Below are 19,791 nucleotides of genomic sequence, written 5' to 3'. Positions count from 1 at the left end.
AGGGGTGTGGGGTGAGTGATGTGTGTGTGTGAGTGTATGTGTGGGGTGTGGGGTGAGTGATGTGTGTGTGTGAGTGTATGTGAGGGGTGTGGGGTGAGTTATGTGTGTGTGTGAGTGTATGTGTGGGGTGTGGGGTGAGTGCTGTGTGTGTGTGTGTGAGTGTATGTGTGGGGTGTGGGGTGAGTGATGTGTGTGTGTGAGTGTATGTGTGGGGTGTGGGGTGAGTGATGTGTGTGTGTGAGTGTATGTGTGGGGTGTGGGGTGAGTGATGTGTGTGTGTGAGTGTATGTGTGGGGTGTGGGGTGAGTGATGTGTGTGTGTGAGTGTATGTGAGGGGTGTGGGGTGAGTGATGTGTGTGTGTGAGTGTATGTGTGGGGTGTGGGGTGAGTGGTGTGTGTTGTGTGTGTGTGTGTGTGTGAGTGTATGTGAGGGGTGTGGGGTGAGTGATGTGTGTGTGTGAGTGTATGTGTGGGGTGTGGGGTGAGTGGTGTGTGTGTGTGAGTGTATGTGTGGGGTGTGGGATGAGTGGTGTGTGTGTGTGTGTGTATGTGTGGGGTGTGGGGTGAGTGATGTGTGTGTGTACGTGAGTGTATGTGTGGGGTGTGGGGTGAGTGATGTGTGTGTGTGAGTGTATGTGTGGGGTGTGGGGTGAGTGATGTGTGTGTGTGAGTGTATGTGTGGGATGTGGGGTGAGTGATGTGTGTGTGTGAGTGTATGTGTGGGGTGTGGGGTGAGTGATGTGTGTGTGTGAGTGTATGTGTGGGGTGTGGGGTGAGTGATGTGTGTGTGTGAGTGTATGTGTGGGGTGTGGGGTGAGTGATGTGTGTGTGTGAGTGTATGTGTGGGGTGTGGGGTGAGTGATGTGTGTGTGTGAGTGTATGTGTGGGGTGTGGGGTGAGTGATGTGTGTGTGTGAGTGTATGTGTGGGGTGTGGGGTGAGTGATGTGTGTGTGTGTGTGTGTGTGAGTGTATGTGTGGGGTGTGGGGTGAGTGATGTGTGTGTGTGTGTGGGGGGTGTGGGGTGAGTGATGTGTGTGTGTGTGTGTGTGTGAGTGTATGTGTGGGGTGTGGGGTGAGTGTTGTGTGTGTGTGTGTGTGTGTGGGGTGTGGGGTGAGTGATGTGTGTGTGTGAGCGTATGTGTGGGGTGTGGGGTGAGTGATGTGTGTGTGTGAGTGTATGTGAGGGGTGTGGGGTGAGTGATGTGTGTGTGTGAGTGTGTGTGTGGGGTGTGGGGTGAGTGGTGTGTGTGTGTGAGTGTATGTGTGGGGTGTGGGGTGAGTGATGTGTGTGTGTGTGAGTGTATGTGTGGGGTGTGGGGTGAGTGATGTGTGTGTGAGTGTATGTGTGGGGTGTGGGGTGAGTTATGTGTGTGTGTGAGTGTATGTGTGGGGTGTGGGGTGAGTGATGTGTGTGTGTGTGTGAGTGTATGTGTGGGGTGTGGGGTGAGTGATGTGTGTGTGAGTGTATGTGTGGGGTGTGGGGTGAGTGATGTGTGTGTGTGAGTGTATGTGTGGGGTGTGGGGTGAGTGATGTGTGTGTGTGAGTGTATGTGAGGGGTGTGGGGTGAGTGATGTGTGTGTGTGAGTGTATGTGTCGGGTGTGGGGTGAGTGATGTGTGTGTGTGTGAGTGTATGTGAGGGGTGTGGGGTGAGTGATGTGTGTGTGAGTGAGTGTATGTGAGGGGTGTGGGGTGAGTGATGTGTGTGTGTGAGTGTATGTGAGGGGTGTGGGGTGAGTGTTGTGTGTGTGTGAGTGTATGTGAGGGGTGTGGGGTGAGTGATGTGTGCGTGTGAGTGTATGTGAGGGGTGTGGGGTGAGTGATGTGTGTGTGTGAGTGTATGTGTGGGGTGTGGGGTGAGTGATGTGTGTGTGTGAGTGTATGTGTGGGGTGTGGGGTGAGTGATGTGTGTGTGTGTGTGTGTGTGAGTGTATGTGTGGGGTGTGGGGTGAGTGATGTGTGTGTGTGAGCGTATGTGTGGGGTGTGGGGTGAGTGATGTGTGTGTGTGAGCGTATGTGTGGGGTGTGGGGTGAGTGTTGTGTGTGTGTGTGTGTGTGTGGGGTGTGGGGTGAGTGATGTGTGTGTGTGAGTGTATGTGAGGGGTGTGGGGTGAGTGATGTGTGTGTGTGAGTGTATGTGAGGGGTGTGGGGTGAGTGATGTGTGTGTGTGAGTGTATGTGAGGGGTGTGGGGTGAGTGATGTGTGTGTGTGAGTGTATGTGAAGGGTGTGGGGTGAGTGTTGTGTGTGTGTGAGTGTATGTGAGGGGTGTGGGGTGAGTGATGTGTGTGTGTGAGTGTATGTGAGGGGTGTGGGGTGAGTGATGTGTGTGTGTGAGTGTATGTGTGGGGTGTGGGGTGAGTGATGTGTGTGTGTGTGTGTGTGAGTGTATGTGTGGGGTGTGGGGTGAGTGATGTGTGTGTGTGTGTGTGTGTGTGTGTGAGTGTATGTTTGGGGTGTGGGGTGAGTGATGTGTGTGTGAGCGTATGTGTGGGGTGTGGGGTGAGTGATGTGTGTGTGTGAGCGTATGTGTGGGGTGTGGGGTGAGTGTTGTGTGTGTGTGTGTGTGGGGGGGGGTGTGGGGTGAGTGATGCGTGTGTGTGAGTGTATGTGAGGGGTGTGGGGTGAGTGATGTGTGTGTGTGAGTGTATGTGAGGGGTGTGGGGTGAGTGATGTGTGTGTGTGAGTGTATGTGAGGGGTGTGGGGTGAGTGATGTGTGTGTGTGAGTGTATGTGAGGGGTGTGGGGTGAGTGATGTGTGTGTGTGAGTGTATGTGAGGGGTGTGGGGTGAGTGTTGTGTGTGTGTGAGTGTATGTGAGGGGTGTGGGGTGAGTGATGCGTGTGTGTGAGTGTATGTGAGGGGTGTGGGGTGAGTGCTGTGTGTGTGAGTGTATGTGTGGGGTGTGGGGTGAGTGGTGTGTGTGTGTGAGTTTATGTGAGGGGTGTGGGGTGAGTGATGTGTGTGTGTGAGTGTATATGAGGGGTGTGGGGTGAGTGATGTGTGTGTGTGAGTGTATGTGTGGGGTGAGTGGTGTGTGTGTGTGTGTGTGAGTGTATGTGAGGGGTGTGGGGTGAGTGTTGTGTGTGTGTGAGTGTATGTGAGGGGTGTGGGTGAGTGATGTGTGTGTGTGAGTGTATGTGAGGGGTGTGGGGTGAGTGATGTGTGTGTGTGAGTGTATGTGTGGGGTGTGGGGTGAGTGTGTGTGTGTGTGTGTGTGTGTGTGTGTGTGAGTGTATGTGAGGGGTGTGGGGTGTGTGATGTGTGTGTTTGAGGTGTATGTGTGGGGTGTGGGGTGAGTGATGTGTGTGTGTGAGTGTATGTGAGGGGTGTGGGGTGAGTGATGTGTGTGTGTGAGTGTATGTGTGGGGTGTGGGGTGAGTGATGTGTGTGTGTGTGTGTATGTGTGGGGTGTGGGGTGAGTGGTGTGTGTGTGTGATTGTATGTGAGGGGTGTGGGGTGAGTGATGTGTGTGTGTGAGTGTATGTGTGGGTTGTGGGTGATGTGTGTGTAGTGTGTGTGTATGTGTGGGGTGTGGGTGAGTGGTGTGTGTGTGTGTGAGCGTATGTGAGGGGTGTGGGGTGAGTGATGTGTGTGTGTGAGTGTATGTGTGAGTGTGGGGTGAGTGATGTGTGTGTGTGAGTGTATGTGTGGGGTGTGGGGTGAGTGGTGTGTGTGTGTGAGTGTATGTGTGGGGTGTGGGGTGAGTGATGTGTGTGTGTGAGTGTATGTGTGGGTGTGGGGTGAGTGATGTGTGTGTGTGAGTGTATGTGAGGGGTGTGGGGTGAGTGATGTGTGTGTGTGAGTGTATGTGAAGGGGGTGTGGGGTGAGTGATGTGTGTGTGTGAGTGTATGTGTGGGGTGTGGGGTGAGTGATGTGTGTGTGTGAGTGTATGTGAGGGGTGTGGGGTGAGTTATGTGTGTGTGTGAGTGTATGTGTGGGGTGTGGGGTGAGTGGTGTGTGTGTGTGTGTGAGTGTATGTGTGGGGTGTGGGGTGAGTGATGTGTGTGTGTGAGTGTATGTGTGGGGTGTGGGGTGAGTGATGTGTGTGTGTGAGGTATGTGTGGGGTGTGGGGTGAGTGATGTGTGTGTGTGAGTGTATGTGTGGGGTGTGGGGTGAGTGATGTGTGTGTGTGAGTGTATGTGAGGGGTGTGGGGTGAGTGATGATGTGTGTGTGAGTGTATGTGTGGGGTGTGGGGTGAGTGGTGTGTGTGTGTGTGTGTGTGTGTGTGTGTGTGTGTGTGAGTGTATGTGAGGGGTGTGGGGTGAGTGATGTGTGTGTGTGAGTGTATGTGTGGGGTGTGGGGTGAGTGGTGTGTGTGTGTGAGTGTATGTGTGGGGTGTGGGGTGAGTGGTGTGTGTGTGTGTGTGTATGTGTGGGGTGTGGGGTGAGTGATGTGTGTGTGTACGTGAGTGTAGGTGTGGGGTGTGGGTGAGTGATGTGTGTGTGTGAGTGTATGTGTGGGGGTGTGGGGTGAGTGATGTGTGTGTGTGAGTGTATGTGTGGGATGTGGGGTGAGTGATGTGTGTGTGTGAGTGTATGTGTGGGGTGTGGGGTGAGTGATGTGTGTGTGTGAGTGTATGTGTGGGGTGTGGGGTGAGTGATGTGTGTGTGTGTGTGAGTGTATGTGTGGGGTGTGGGGTGAGTGATGTGTGTGTGTGAGTGTATGTGTGGGTGTGGTGTGAGTGATGTGTGTGTGTGAGTGTATGTGTGGGGTGTGGGGTGAGTGATGTGTGTGTGTGAGTGTATGTGAGGGGTGTGGGTGAGTGATGTGTGTGTGTGAGTGTATGTGTGGGTGTGGGGTAGTGGTGAGTGTGTGTGAGTGTATGTGAGGGGTGTGGGGTGAGTAGTGTGTGTGTGTGAGTGTATGTGTGGGGTGTGGGTGAGTGGTGTGTGTGTGTGCGTGTATGTGAGGGGTGTGGGGTGAGTAGTGTGTGTGTGTGAGTGTATGTGTGGGGTGTGGGTGAGTGGTGTGTGTGTGTGTGTGAGTGTATGTGTGGGGTGTGGGGTGAGTGTTGTGTGTGTGAGTGTATGTGAGTGTGTGTGGGTGAGTGATGTGTGTGTGTGAGTGTATGTGAGGGGTGTGGGGTGAGTGATGTGTGTGTGTGAGTGTATGTTGGGGTGTGGGGTGAGTGATGTGTGTGTGTGTGTGTGTGAGTGTATGTGAGGGGTGTGGGGTGAGTGATGTGTGTGTGTGAGTGTATGTGTGGGGTGTGGGGTGAGTGGTGTGTGTGTGTGAGTGTATGTGAGGGGTGTGGGTGAGTAGTGTGTGTGTGTGAGTGTATGTGTGGGGTGTGGGGTGAGTGTGTGTGTGTGTGTGTGAGTGTATGTGTGGGGTGTGGGGTGAGTGGTGTGTGTGTGAGTGTATGTGTGGGGTGTGGGGTGAGTGGTGTGTGTGTGTGAGTGTATGTGAGGGGTGTGGGTTGAGTGATGTGTGTGTGTGAGTGTATGTGTGGGGTGTGGGTGAGTGATGTGTGTGTGTGAGTGTATGTGAGGGTGTGGGGTGAGTGATGTGTGTGTGTGAGTGTATGTGTGGGGTGTGGGTGAGTGGTGTGTGTGTGTGTGAGCGTATGTGAGGGGTGTGGGGTGAGTGATGTGTGTGTGTGAGTGTATGTGTGGGGTGTGGGTTAGTGGTGTGTGTGTGTGAGTGTATGTGTGGGGGTGTGGGGTGAGTGGTGTTGTGTGTGTGTGAGTGTATGTGTGGGGTGTGGGGTGAGTGATGTGTGTGTGTGAGTGTATGTGTGGGGTGTGGGGTGAGTGATGTGTGTGTGTGTGTGAGTGTATGTGTGGGGTGTGGGGTGAGTGATGTGTGTGTGTGAGTGTATGTGTGGGGTGTGGGGTGAGTGGTGTGTGTGTCCGTGAGTGTATGTGTGGGGTGTGGGGTGAGTGGTGTGTGTGTGTAAGTGTATGTGTGGGGTGTGGGGTGAGTGTTGTGTGTGTGTGAGTTTATGTGTGGGCTGTGGGGTGAGTGATGTGTGTGTGTGTGTGAGTGTATGTGAGGGGTGTGGGGTGAGTGGTGTGTGTGTGTGTGTGTGTGTGTGTGTGAGTGTATGTGTGGGGTGTGGGGTGAGTGATGTGTGTGTGAGTGAGTGTATGTGTGGGGTGTGGGGTGAGTGATGTGTGTGTGTCCTGTGTGGGGTGTGGGGTGAGTGGTGTGTGTGTGTCCTGTGTGTGGGTGTGGGTGAGTGGTGTGTGTGTGTCCTGTGTGGGTGCCGGTAGGTGGACGCCCGCACCGAGCTGCTGCTCCGTCCCCCAGATCCACGCCACCCTGCTCTTCCACCTGAAGCACTTCCCCGTGGACTTGCGCATCCTGTCCTGTCAGATGGCCTTCCTGCGGAGCAATGGTAGGGCGGCGGCGGGCGGCAGGCGGGCGGCGGGGGCAGGGACCCCAGTCGGTGCGCCTGTCCCTCCCTCCGCGGACTCACCCCGCCCCTCGGCCGCAGGCACGGAGTGCTGCCCCATCGGCTGGCTGGAGCACGCCGGCAGCTGCTACTGGTTTTCTCGCTCCGGATTGACCTGGCCCGAGGCGCAGAAGTACTGCCAGCTGGAGAACGCCCACCTGGTGGCCATCAACTCCAGAGAGGAGCAGGTGACGCCTGGAATGCAGACCCTGGGCCCGGTGCTTTTGTTATTATTATTAATAAAATACATTTGTATTGATTTCAGAAGAGGAAAAGAGAGGGAGAGAGAGATGGAAACATCAATGGTGAGAGAGAATCATTCATTGACTGGCTGCCTCCTGCACACCCCACACTGGGGATTGAGCCGCGACCCAGACATGTGCCCGGACCGGGAATTGAACCATGACCTCCTCGTTCACAGGTCATCGCTCAACCACTGAGCAACATGGCCAGGCACTTTATTATTATTAATTATTGTTTTAAGTTATTTTTATTGATTCCAGAGAGGAAGGAAGAGGGAGAGAGAGATAGTAACAACAATGATGAGAGAGAATCCAGCCTGCAATCCAGCCTGGGCACGTGCCCTTGACTGAATCGAACCTGAGACCCTTCAGTCTACAGGCTGATGCTCTATCCACTGAGCCAAACCAGCTAGGGCCACTTTTAAAGTTTTTTTTTTTTTTTTTTATTTAATTTATTTATTTTTAACCCTGGGAAGAGCCCAGAAGCCGCAGGCTGGCAGGACGCTGGGCGGGTCATAGCGGAGCAGCCCTGAGCTAAGAGGCCGGGGTTACAGCCAGGAGCTTAGGGCAGAGGGGCAGGAGTCAGGGGAGCAGGGTGAGGTGCAGGTCAGGAGACAGAACGCAAGACAAGATGAACTAAGTAGAGGCAGGACTGGGTGCAGAGCGCGGGGGGTGGGTTCAGGGTCGGGGGGGAGATACTGAGAGTCTTTCTCGCTGCGGCTGCCTGGGGTGTGGCGGCCAGTTGGGGGAGAGGAGCAGAGTGGGCGGGATCGCCATCACATAGTAAAGACTGAGCAAATGTTACCAGGACGATCCTCCTTAAACACGGCCCGCCTACTCCAACAGGCTGGCTCTTCCCGGGGCGCTGGTGCCTGGGTTGTGGTGTGGTGGTGGCAGGGGCAGGGGCACCTGCAGCACCGTCTGCGGCTCCGGGCAGTGGGTCCCATTGGAGGCCCCAGGACCCAGTGAGCCTCTGGAGAGGACAGACACACAGGGGCAGGAGCCCTGAGGGGCAGGTGACACCGAGGGCTCCCTGGGGGCAGCAGGCACAGGGGCCAGAGTCAGGATCCCGGTATGAGGTTGTGGGCAGAAGACAAGGAGAGGACTGGAGTCCAGGCAGCAGCCGGGCATTCAGAATGAAGTGGGGGTGGGGTGGGGGCAGCGTCACAAACAGCCCTGCACTGGCTCCTGGGGCTCTACCAACCCCTGCGAGGTCCTCAGGTCAGAAGCATTAGAGAGCGTCTGAGGGTTAAATCAAATAAAACCCATGAAGCACACAGCGTGGGCGTTAGCCCAGTCAATTATTTCCAAACAATAGCTAAGGCTACCAAGGAAAAGCGAGGCCCTCGTGTGCTGGGAGCTGGTGCTTCATCTGGGGGCAGACTGATAGGTTAAATCACATGTGTCAAACACAAGGCCCGCGGGCCAAATCCGGCAGGCCAGGCCTTGCAATGTGGCCCGCACCGCGCTGTCATCACTGCACTCCGCTGTCAGTTTATGACATTGTCAGTTTATGACTGTTCAGTAAACCATTCGGCCCACGATTTAGGCTGGATTTTAGATTTTGGCCCCTTCTCTGATTGAGTTCGACACCCCTAGATTAAATAGAAGGTAGCCGGAGACCGGGATGGCAGGACACACACAGGCTTTATTGGAGGGAAGAGTACCCCTGCCGGCTGCTTCCACAGAGAGGGGTGGAGGACAGCGAGGGCCGGGGTACAAGCACCTTTAAGGACAGGGGACGGGGCTTAGGGCACTCAGCACACGCTGATTGGTGGTTAGGGACATAGAGACTTAGGAATTGGGGGCTTAGGATATTTGGCAGGTGCGATTGGTGGTTCAGAGCTCAGGAAGGTCTGGCTGCAGGTGGGGTTTACATCCGTCCATCAACTGGAGGAAAGGAGGATCTATCACAGACCAGGCTCGGCCCACAGCTAATGCCTGCACAGAGCACAAGGACTAGACCCTCCGTTCCTCCTGTTTTCCAGAGATTCGTCGCACAGCACTCGAGCCCCTTTTACACCTGGATAGGTCTCACGGAGAGCGATGGCTCCTGGAAGTGGGTGGACGGCACAGACTATGACAAAAGCTACAAGTAAGTGCCTCTCCCCCCCCCCGCCCCCCCCAGAGCGACTCCATTCCCCAGCCCTCTCCCCTCCAGCCTCCCGCCTGCTCCTTTCTGTTCCCTGAACTCTCCAAGGCTGTACTTTGTTTATTGTTTTAAATTTCAGAGAGGAAGGGAACGGGAGAGAGAGATAGACACATCCAGGACGAGAATCCCTTGATCGGCTGCCTCCTGCCAGTCCCACACTGGGGACCCAGCCTGAAATCTGGGCATGGGCCCTGCCCAGGGATCAAACCGCGACCTTCCGGCTCACAGGCCGATGTTCAGTGTGGTTCCTACAGCCACAGGGCTGGGCAAGGCTGTGCTTTCCTGAGGTGGGGTGAGGGGTGCTGGGCTGGGGTGGCCGAAGCCTGAGCTCTGCCCTGCATTCCTAGGAACTGGGCCTATGGTGAACCCAACGACTGGCAGGGGCACGAGGAGGGCGGGAGTGAAGACTGCGCCACGGTCCGGGAGGACGGGCGCTGGAACGACGACTTCTGCCTGCAGCTGCACCGCTGGGCGTGCGAGATGGCGCGCAACAGCACGGGCTAGGAGCCCCGCCCCGCAGACCTCCACCCCCGCCCCACCTCCCCGCCCCTCACCCTCTCCCCGCTTCTCTACGGGGATTTGGAAGGAAGGAAGGATAGTCGGGAGGGGTTGAGGGAAGAGAGAGCAAAGTGGTTTAAGAGTCTCAGACCCGCCAAAACCGGTTTGGCTCAGTGCATAGAGCATCGGCCTGCCTGCGGACTGAAAAGTCCCAGGTTCGATTCCGGTCAAGGGCATGTATTGTACCTTGGTTGCGGGCACATCCCCGGTAGTGGGTGTGCAAGAGGCAGCTGATTGATGATTCTCTCTCATCAGTGTTTCTGACTCTCTAGCCCTCTCTATAAAAAATCAATAAAAATAAAAATAAAAAAAAGGATCTCAGACCCGGGGTGTGTGTGTGTGTGTGTGTGTGTGCACAGATCACGCCTCCTTCTGCCGCTCACTGTGCGGGTTGTCACCTCCGGCCTCCTCAGTGGAGCAGGAAAAGAGAAACCAATGCTGACACTCTGTGTGGACTGGTTATTGGGAACTGGGACGTGCAGGGTGCAAAGAAGGGAGAGCGCAGAGGGTCTGGGAGAAAGTTTAGTCCCAGACAGCGGCTCCCGGGTCCCCATCCTGAGGGACTCGCATCAGGGAGGGGAGGGGAGAGCCTGGAGCAGTGGCATTCAGTGGAAGGAAGGCCTGGGGCTGGGGGTGCGGGGAGGAGCTGGCGGGGCCAGCCGGAGGGGCTGCCCACAGCCTGAGGGGCTCCTGGAGGAAGCACTTGCCCTGCATTGGGGTCTCCCCCAGAAGAGGCTTCAGGGCCCCCCACTTCCCTCAGCCCGGGAGCTGTGGCGGGGCCGCAAGGCACTGGAGAACGTTTGCTGAGAGGGGGGCGTTGGGGCTCACTTTCCTGCTGTGCTCAGCGCGGCGGCCTCTTTCTGACCCAGATAGATGTAGACGGAGTCCAGCTGAGGTGTCCCCACCATGTCCGCATGGGGCAGCTTCATCCTCCGAGACCATCCTAAAGCCAGTCTTAGAAGGGCCTTAAGCAGCTGGGACCGGTTTGGCTCAGTGGATAGAGCGTCGGCCTGCGGACTGAAAGGTCCCGGGTTTGATTCCGGTCAAAGGCATGTACCTTGGTTGCGGGCACATCCATCCCCAGTTGGGGGTGTGCAAGAGGCAGCTGGTCGACGTTTCTAACTCTCTGTCCCTCTCAATTCCTCTCTGTGTAAAATCAATAAAATATATTAAAAACAAAAAAAGAAGGGCCTTAAGCAAAGAATGTTTTTTCTTATTCTTATTACAAAAGTACTACATACACTTAGTGAAAAATGTTTTACACACACACACACACACACACACACACACACACACACACACACGGATTTATTACAGGGAATTGGCTCCTGTGATTACGGAGGCTGACAAGACCCAGGTCCTGCGGGGAGCAGCCAGCCGGAGGCCCAGGGAGCCCGTGGGTGGCGGAGTGACCCAGGCAGCAGGCCACACACCCGGGGTGGGGGTGGGGGGGGCCGATGTTTCCCTGAGTCCAGAGGTAGGAAGAGGCCAGTGTCCCCGTGTGGAGGGGTCAGGCAGGAAGGACTCTCTGGGACTGGCGGGGGCTCGGCCTTGGCTTCAGCTGGTGGGATGAGGCCACCCCCTTGGGGAGAGCACTCTGCTTTCCCAATTCAAATGCTCCTCTTCTGGAAAATGCCCTCCCAGACACACCCAGATGGGACTGACCCCGCTTCCCGGCACCCTGTGGCCGGTCAGTGGACAGAAGAGTTTTCCTGTTGGGTGTGCCCTGCGTATGTGCACATTTACAATACCGCACTGCACTGCGCAGAGCTTTTCCCACTTCCCCGTGCCTGTGGGCTTTGATCCAATCCTTGCTATTCCCGTGGAACTCAGCAAGGGTGGAGAATTCCAAAATATGGATGTGCCCTATGTCGGTTAATCATTCCCTGTGGCATATAAGGAGTTGGCATTAAAAAAAATATATTGTTCAGATTATAACAGTTGTTTCCCCTCTCCCCCCCATAGCTCCCCTCCACCCGGTTTCCCCTACCTCATGCCCTTACCGCCCACCCCCTCTCCATAGGTGTTAAGATTTTTGTCCAATCTCTTTCCGCACTCCCCACACCTCCTTCTCTCCAAGAATTGTCAGTCCACTCCAGTTCTATGCCTCTGATTCTATTATATTCACCAGTTTATTCTGTTCATCAGATTTTTATTCACTTGATTTTTAGATTCACTTGTTGATAAATACGTATTTGTTGTCATTTTGTTGTTCATAATTTTTATCTTTACCTTTTTCTTTTTCTTCCTCTTCTTAAAGAATACCCTTCAGCATTTTCATATAATACTGGTTTGGTGGTAATGAACTCCAAATAATGAACTGCTGTCAGGTCCTTCATGGGGGAGGGGGAGGGGGGTGTCCCTCAGCCTGGCCTGTGCCCTCTCACAGATCTGTAGCCCTCGGGGGATGATGTCTGACTGATGGCTTAGCCCTGCTTCGGGCCTAAGCTGTCAGTCAGAATCCTTAGTGCTGCTGCAGAGGCAGGAGAGGCTTCCGCCACCACTGCTGTGCTAACCAGGCGTGAGCCTGGCCTCTGGCTGAGCAGTGCTCCCCCAGGGGGAGTGCACTGACCACCAGGGGGCAGCTCCTGCATTGAGCATCTGCCCCCTGGTGGTCAAGGAGTATCATAGTGACTGGTCACTTCACTGTTGGGTCGATTTGCATATTAGCATTTTATTATATAGGAGGATCACCAGTGTATGAATAATCCAGATTGCTCATATCTTCACCTGCATTTGGTTGCTAACACTATTTAAAAATTTTAGCCATCTGGTGAGTGTGTAATGAAATAATACCGTGGTATTTTTTTTAAATTTCTTTATTGATTAAAGTGTTACATATGTGTCCTTATTCCCCCAATACCCTTCTCATCCCCCCTCCCAATTACCATGGTTTTAATTTGCATTTCCCTGAGGGCTAATAATTTGTACAATTTTCTTGTGCTTATTTTTTTATTTTTTTATTTTTTAATAAGTTTTTATTGTTCATATTATTACAAATGTTCCTTTTCCCCCCCCACCATTGCTCTCCTCCACCAGGTTCCCACCCCACCCTCTGCCCTTTCCCCATTCCCCATTGTCCTCATCCATAGGTGCACAGTTTATGTTCAGTCTCTTCCCACGCCCCCCTCTCCCCTTTTCCCCAAGAATCATCAGTTCACTCCCCTTTCATATCTCTGATTCTATTATATTCAACAGTTATTATTGTTCATCAGATTTTTTTTTTAATTTCCTTGGTTTTTAGATTCACTTGTTGATAGTTACGTATTTGTTGTTCATAATTTTTATCTTTGTTTACTTTCTCTTCTGAAAGAACCCCCTTCAGCAATTCATATAATTCTGGTTTGGTGGTGATGAACTCCTTTAGCTTTTTTTTATTAGTGAAGCTCTTTATCTGACCTTCGATTCTGAGTGATAGCTTTGCTGGATAGATTATCTTTGGCTGTAGGTTCTTACTATTCATCACCTTGAATATTTCTTGCCATTCCCATCTGGCCTGCATGGTTTCTGTTGAGAAGTCAGCTGACAATCGTATAGGTGCTCCTTTATAGGTAACTACCTTCTTTGCTCTTGCTTCTTTTAATATTCTCTCTTTGTCTTTTGCTCTTGGAATTTTAATTATGAGGTGTCTTGGTGTGGTCCTCTTTGGATTCCTTTTGTTTGGAGTTCTGTGCGCTTCCTGGACTTGTAAGTCTAATTCTTTCACCAGGTGGGGGAAGTTTTCTGTCACTATTTCTTTCAGTATGTTTTCGATATCTTGCTCTCTCTCATCTTCTGGGACCCCCATAATTCTGATGTTGGTTCGCTTGAAGTTGTCCCAAAGGTTTCTTACATTATTTTCAATTTTCTGGATTCTCTTGCCTTCTAGCTTCTGTGGAGGAGTGTCTTCTGGCTCTTTATGTTCCAAATCTTTGACTTGATTCTTGCGATCTTCCCTTCTGTTTTTAGGACTCTGTAAAATATGTTTTATTTCAGACAATGTATTCTTTATTTCTTGTTGATCCCTTATCATTTCTTGTTGACTCCTTATTAATTCTAGTTGATCTCTTTTCATATCCTCATAGGTCTTATCCATCTTTTCTAGGAAATTCTTGAAAAACCTTATAAGCGTAGATTTGAACTCTATATCCAGACGCTTTTTGTCCTCCATTTCTTTCGTTTGTGATCTATTTTGTTGTCGCATTTCACAGTTACAGATGGGATGGGGTTTCAGGGTGGAGCCTGCAGCTTTGGCTTCCGTCAGCCCCTCCCTATGCGGGTCCTTCAGTGCTCACTGCCAGCGCTTCTGAGAGAAAGGTGCCCTTGATTTTTGCCTGCTGCCAAACAGTCTATGCTCTCCCCCAATGAGCCCGGTATTGGGGTTCAGTTCAGTTGGAAGTGAAGTTGGAGGTGGCGTTCAGAGCAGTCTGGAGCCCCAGTCTCCTTCCGGCCAGGGCAATCCCAAGGCACAGCCGACCGTCCCTTCTCTGCGCGCACAGTGTGCGCCGCCGGGACCTCCTTTTGCCGCTTCCCCGGGTCCCGCCTTACAGCCCGGCTCCCTATGGATGAGCCTGGTCCCCGGGGTCTGGGCTAGAACTGGGGTTCAGAGCAGTCGGGGGCCCATCTTGTGCTTATTTTCTTGTTTTAAATATATTTTTATTGATTTCACAGAGGAAGGGAGGAGAGAGAGAGAGAAGCATTAATGATGAGAGAGAATAACTGATTGGCTGCCTCGTGCACAATCCCACTGGCGATCAAGCCAGAAACTTGAGCATGTGCCCTGATGGGGAATCAAACCATGACCTCCTGGTTCATAGGTTGATGCTCAACCCCTGAGCCACACCAGCCAGGCTCACGTGCTTATTTTCCATGTGTAATTCTCTTTGAAGAAATGTCTCTTCGTGTGTGTGTGTGTGTGTGTGTGTGTGTGTGTGAATTTTCTAACTGGATTATTGCCAGAAACCTAACATTGTCACTAGCAGTTAAATGTGAAAGGCCAACCTTAATCGCTCTGAATGGTCGGAGCCATTAACTCATTGTTTAGGTGAGATTTTGATAGTTAAAACAACCTCCACCTGTTAATCATAATGTCAGTTCTTGCTGATGGTCTATTATTGGAATTTCCTGCCAAAAGGATATGAGTGTTTCCCATAGAGCAGGGGTAGGCCTCCCTCTAGAGGTGGTCACCCTCCTGGCCCCCCATTTCCCCAAATTAACTCTTTTTCAGTCTCTTTTCATTTGTGTGCAGCCTTCTCCAGAAACCGGACTCTGGAGTGATAAGGGATCCCACAATTATTTGTGTGTTTTGTGGTGTTTTTTTTTTTTTTTTTTTTTTTCCTGTTGAGTTTTGAGAATTCCTTATATAATCTTGATATCAGTTTTCTGTTGGCTATGTAGTTTGCAAATACTTTCTCCAAGTGTGCAGCTTGTCTTTCTATCTTCTTAACAGAGTTTCATTTTCCAAAAAGAGTAATGTGATAAATACAATCTTGGCCATCTCAATTAAGGAACAGAAAAGTGACAACTACATAAAATAGGAAGTTAATGACTCTTTTCCTGTTTTCATAGGAATTTGGATGGGTTCCTGAAGCTGAAAATGATGGTTGGCAAGTGCCCATCCATTAAAACAGGAGTTGAACACATGTAGGCAGGGGGGAAACAAGCAACCACCAGGCTTCCCAGCCTCTGTAAGAGAGGAGGGAGTTACGGAGATTATATTTCAAGGAAATTTCAGTTGTCAACCTGGGCTGGAGCTGTCACATGCATCAGCTAATCAGGCTATCCTTGGCCATCTGCCAGGACAAGGAAGCCTCATGGACTCCATGGATGTCAGGTTGGAGCCATATAGGAAGGATCCTGCCCAAGAGGACTGTGTGGCAGAGTGAGGCTGAAAGAGACTGTGGCTGTACAGCTGCCATACAGGGCAGGAGCCCATGGTGACCACTACAGAGAAAAGCCAGAGAGTTCATATTCCTCATAAGGGATTTCCATGGGAGGGTCCCGTAGGGGTGTCTCAAAGGAACCAAAGGACCCAATGAGAGGCTGGCATTAGACGCCTGATGTGAAGAACATCTTGATCACCACCATAGCCCCAGATCACAGGCCTCTCTTCCTTGTATTCCCTTTAAAAAAAAAAAATTTGATATGTATTTTAATTGTAGTTGAGTTCAAAATTAGTTCCTAGTTTCTCTTGAGACTTTGTCTTTGATCCATGGATTATTTAGAAACATGTTGCTTAATTTTTGTGTTATGGTGATTTTTTAAAATTACATTGCTGTTATTGATTTCTAGTTGAATTCTGTTATGATCTGAGTACATAAGTTATACAATTTCAATTTGTTTACATTTGTTAAAGTTTGTTGTATGATCCATGATATGATATATTATCTTCAAGTAAGTTCTACGTTGTTGTGGGGTCGAACAAGGGTTCAAAATAAGACCACCGGAGGTTGATGATTAATTCAAAAAGCAGGCAAGAATTTATTGAAATAAAAACTGGCCAGGACAGCCGTAAGAGCACCACACACAGATGGACTCCATAAGACTGCAGTGTTCCAGGTGTAGGCAAGTCTTTTTAAAGGGCTAAACCGCAAGAATTTTCCTTTGTTCCTAAATCCTAAAGACTAAATCCTAAAGACTGGGGACTGCCTGCAGGGTTGGTTCCCAGTCACATCCTGCTGGACATTGAAATGTGGCCCTATCTTGCAATAGCTGATAATACAGAAGCAGAGCTCAGCAGTTAGTCTCTAAAGGCTATCTACAGTTTCTATCCCTGAAGCTACTGAGTCAGTGGGAATCAATCTCCAGTGGTCCTGGTCCCAGACAAAGAAAAATTGCCTTAACCTCCAGGTCTCCACCTGGAAGCTGAGGTAAGTACCCTGTGTTTTAATCAGATGCAGGAGCCAAACTAGAAGGGTTAAAATTCAAACAGTTTTTACCAAAGTATGGTTGCCACTATATTTCAATGTAATACTTAAAATTAATGTGTATTCTGCTGTTTTAAGGTGGCATTTATGCTCTATAAATGTCAGAGAAATTATATATAAAAATAATGCAAGTGTGACCTGAATGCCAATTAACTTTTTTGGAACAGGATAAAATAACTTTACTATTCAATAAGACAATAAAAGATACTCAGTGAGAAAATGTTAAAGGTAAACACTGAAAAATAGAAGCAAGAAGATTTCTAAACCATAAGAAGAAAGGAAATGTAAAAACAACAACAGTCTATCAAAGTCAGAAAAAAGGGAGGAAAATATGGTAGATCAAAACATAAAATTATAGCCCTGTGAGTTTGGTTCAGTGAATAGAGCATCGGTCTTCAGGATGAAAGGTCTTGGGCTCCATTCTGGTCAAGGCACGTAGCTTTGTTGTAGGCTGGATCTTCCAGCTCTGGTTGGGGCATGTGCAGGAGGCACCAATTGATGTGTTTCTCTCACATTGATGTTTCTCTCTCTCTGTCTCTCCCCATCCCTTCAACTCTCTCTAAAAATCAATGGAAAAATATCCTTGGGTGAGGATTTAAAAAAATTGACTTCAAGGCAAAATTCATGACTAAGGAAAAAAGAGTCACTATCTATCTACACTAATAAAAGAGAAACATGCAAATTGACTGTAACTGTGCTACGCCTACCAGCCATGCCCACCAGACAATCAGGAGCGAGTATGCAAATTAACCCAACCAAGATGGCTACGGTCACGGAGTGAGCAGGAGGCTTGGGTTTCCCTGGCAATGGAGGAAGCCAAGCTTCCTGCCTGCTCTGGCCAGCCCTGACCTCTGCTCTAGGCTACAAAGTTTCAATTATAGAAGATAAATAAATCCCAGATACCAGGGCCTCCCCTTGGGTTGCTGGAGCAGGGTTGGGGGGATGGAGGGACGGTGGCGTGCAGCCTGCTCACACCCCAAGGAAACCCCCACCCTTATCCAGCATACCCTTCAGGGCAATCCAGCCAGTCCTTACCTGTGCACCAGGCCTCTATCCTATCAAATGAAAGAGTAATATTCAAATTGACTGTCACTCCAATACACAAGATGGATGCCCCATGTGGATACAAGATGGCCACCACAAGATGGCCAGCAGGGGAGGGCAGTTGGGAGGGACCAAGCCTGCAAGGGAGGGCAGTTAAACCTGCAGGGGAGAGAAGTTAGGGGTGACCAGACCAGCAGAGGAGGGAAGTTGGGGGCAACTGGGCCTGCAGGGGAGGGCAGTTAGGGACAATCAAGCTGGCAAGGGAGCAGTTATGCATCAATCAGGCTGGCAGGGAGTGTTTAGGGGGTGACAGGGTGGCCGGCAAAAGCAGTTAGGGGCAACCAGGAAGACAGGCCGGTGAACAGTTGGGAGCCAGCAGGTCTGGATTGTGGGAGGGATGTCCGACTGCCCATTTAGGCCCGATCCTAAATTGGGCCTAAATGGGTAGTCGGACATCCCTTGAGGGGTACCAAATTGGAGAGGGTGCGTGCTGGGCTAAAGAACACACCCGCCCTGTGCATGAATTTTGTGCACTAGGCCTCTAGTATATATATATATATATATATAAAAGCCTAAGGAACTCGCAGACCGGTAGCTATGATGTGCACTGACCACCAAGGGGCAGACACTCAATGCAGGAGCTGCCGAGCTGCATTGACTTGGCAGCTGCGGTTCTTCGTGACACACCTGAAACCAGAGAGGAGGGAGACTGATTCTGGGGTGCATCACTGAGAACCTTGCCATCCGGGACTACTCGGGGGATGTCAGAGAGCCAGTTTTGGCCCGATCCCTGCACACACGAGATAGTCTCTCATTCCAGGGCCTTTGCACTTTGTGGTGCCATGTGTCTGGAACATTATTCCTCCCTTCTCTCTTTAAAAAAAATATTTTAAAATTGATTTGAGAGAGGAAGGGAGAGGGAGAGAGAGATAGAAGCATCAATGATGAGAGAGATTCATTGTTTGTCTGCCTCCTGCACACTCTCTACTGGGGATCGAGCCTGCAACTTGGTCATGTGTCCTGACCAGGAATCGAACCATGACCTTTTAGTTCATAGGCTGATGCTCAACCACTGAGCCACTTTGGCCGAGCCTGGAGTTTCTCATGACTCACTCCTTCACCTCCTTCAGATTTTTGCTCAGATACCATCTTCCCAGAAAGGCCTTTCCTGTCTTCTTCTTCTTCTCCTCCTCCTCCTCCTCCTCCTCCTCCTCCTCCTCCTCCTCCTCCTCCTCCTCCTCGTCTTCCTCCTCCTCCTCCTCTTCCTCCTCCTCGTCCTCTTCCTCCTCCTCCTCCTCCTCCTCCTCTTCCTCCTCCTTTCTTTTTAATAAGAAAGGTCCCTTTAAAATATTTTTTTTAATTTTATTTCAGAGAGGAAGGGAGAGAGATAGAAACATCAGTTATGAGGGAGAATCATTGCTCAGTTGCCTCCTGCATGACCCCTACTGGGGAGGGATGAAGACCACAACCCATGATGCACCCTTGGCTGAAATCAAATCTGGGATCCTCTATTCTGCAGGCCAATGCTCTATCCATTGAGCCAAACCGGCTAGGGCTTGACATCCTCTTCTTGATGGCCTATTAAATACTGACCCCCTGCCCTAACTGGTTTGGACTGAAAGGTCCCAGGTTCGATTCTGGTCAAGGGCATGTACCTTGGTTGCGGCCACATCCCCGGTAGGGGGTGTGCAAGAGGCAGCTGATCGATGGTTCTCTCTCATCGATGTTTCTAACTCTCTAGCCCTCTCCCTTCCTCTCTGTAAAAAATCAATAAAATAGCCGAAGCCAGTTTGGCTCAGTCGTAGAGCGTCGGTCTGTGGACTGAAAGGTCCCAGGTTCGATTCTGGCAAGGGCATGTACCTTGGTTGTGGGCACATCCCCAGTAGGGAGTGTGCAAGAGGCAGCTGGTGGATGTCTCTCTCTCATTGACGATTCTAGCTCTCTATCTCTCTCCCTTCCTCTCTGTAAAAAAATCAATAAAATATATTTTATAAATTACTGACCCTGTCTCTCACTCCCCTGCTATATTTTCCTCAAAAAAAAAAATATTGCTACTTTATTTTGTTTATCTGCAAGTTCTATGAGGGCAGGGCTTCATGAAGTTTGTTCATGTCCCCAGATCCTCCTGTCCCAATCTGGCCAGGGATCCTATTTTCTTCACCCTCTTTCCTCCTTCTTGGAACAGTGAGCAGAGCTAGGCCAGAGCTGGGGGAGCTTGGTGGCTCAGGCCCCAGAGGAAGCTCAGATGCTAGGGACTTGGGTTATAGTTGAGAAAGAACTGAGAAAAAGGGTCTTCTGGATCTGGGTGTGCAATGGTGGAGACACCATCCACTAAGGAAAATCCTGATGCTGGAAGTGAAAGGGTGCATGGGCAGAGGATTAGACTGTACCTCTTATCCATTCTGGTCAGGACTCATTTCCCAAATGAAAGAAATGAGGAAGTTAGGAAGGCTGAAAGGAAGCGAAAAGGGAGGAGACACACCCTGGA

At 50.9% G+C, this 19,791-nt stretch overlaps 1 protein-coding gene across 1 annotated transcript; it reads left to right on the top strand.

Moving 5' to 3' along the window:
• The first annotated feature begins 6,199 nt into the window (after window positions 1-6,199).
• On the top strand, window positions 6,200-10,424 carry LOC311611307 (asialoglycoprotein receptor 2-like). Its single transcript, XM_084863338.1, has 4 exons — window positions 6,200-6,345; window positions 6,445-6,590; window positions 8,633-8,739; window positions 9,144-10,424. Exons 1-4 carry the CDS (start codon window positions 6,324-6,326, stop codon window positions 9,298-9,300), a joined length of 432 nt encoding a protein of 143 aa, XP_084719464.1. The 5' UTR covers window positions 6,200-6,323; the 3' UTR covers window positions 9,301-10,424.
• The last annotated feature ends 9,367 nt before the right edge of the window (window positions 10,425-19,791 follow it).

This window comes from Pipistrellus hanaki (genome assembly GCF_964339955.1).
Source record: "Pipistrellus hanaki genome assembly, chromosome: 16".
Classification (NCBI taxonomy): Eukaryota; Metazoa; Chordata; class Mammalia; order Chiroptera; family Vespertilionidae; genus Pipistrellus; species Pipistrellus hanaki.
The sequence above is the reverse complement of the archived record's forward strand: the minus strand, read 5'-3'. Positions and strand labels throughout refer to the sequence as shown.

What these genes read in the sequence shown, in the direction of transcription:
- LOC311611307 (XM_084863338.1), top strand. Translation starts at nt 6,324, where the DNA reads ATGGCCTTCCTGCGGAGCAATG. An exon ending in GGCCTTCCTGCGGAGCAATG is followed by an intron (nt 6,346 to 6,444) that starts GTAGGGCGGCGG and finishes CCTCGGCCGCAG; the next exon opens with GCACGGAGTGCTGCCCCATC. An exon ending in TCAACTCCAGAGAGGAGCAG is followed by an intron (nt 6,591 to 8,632) that starts GTGACGCCTGGA and finishes CCTGTTTTCCAG; the next exon opens with AGATTCGTCGCACAGCACTC.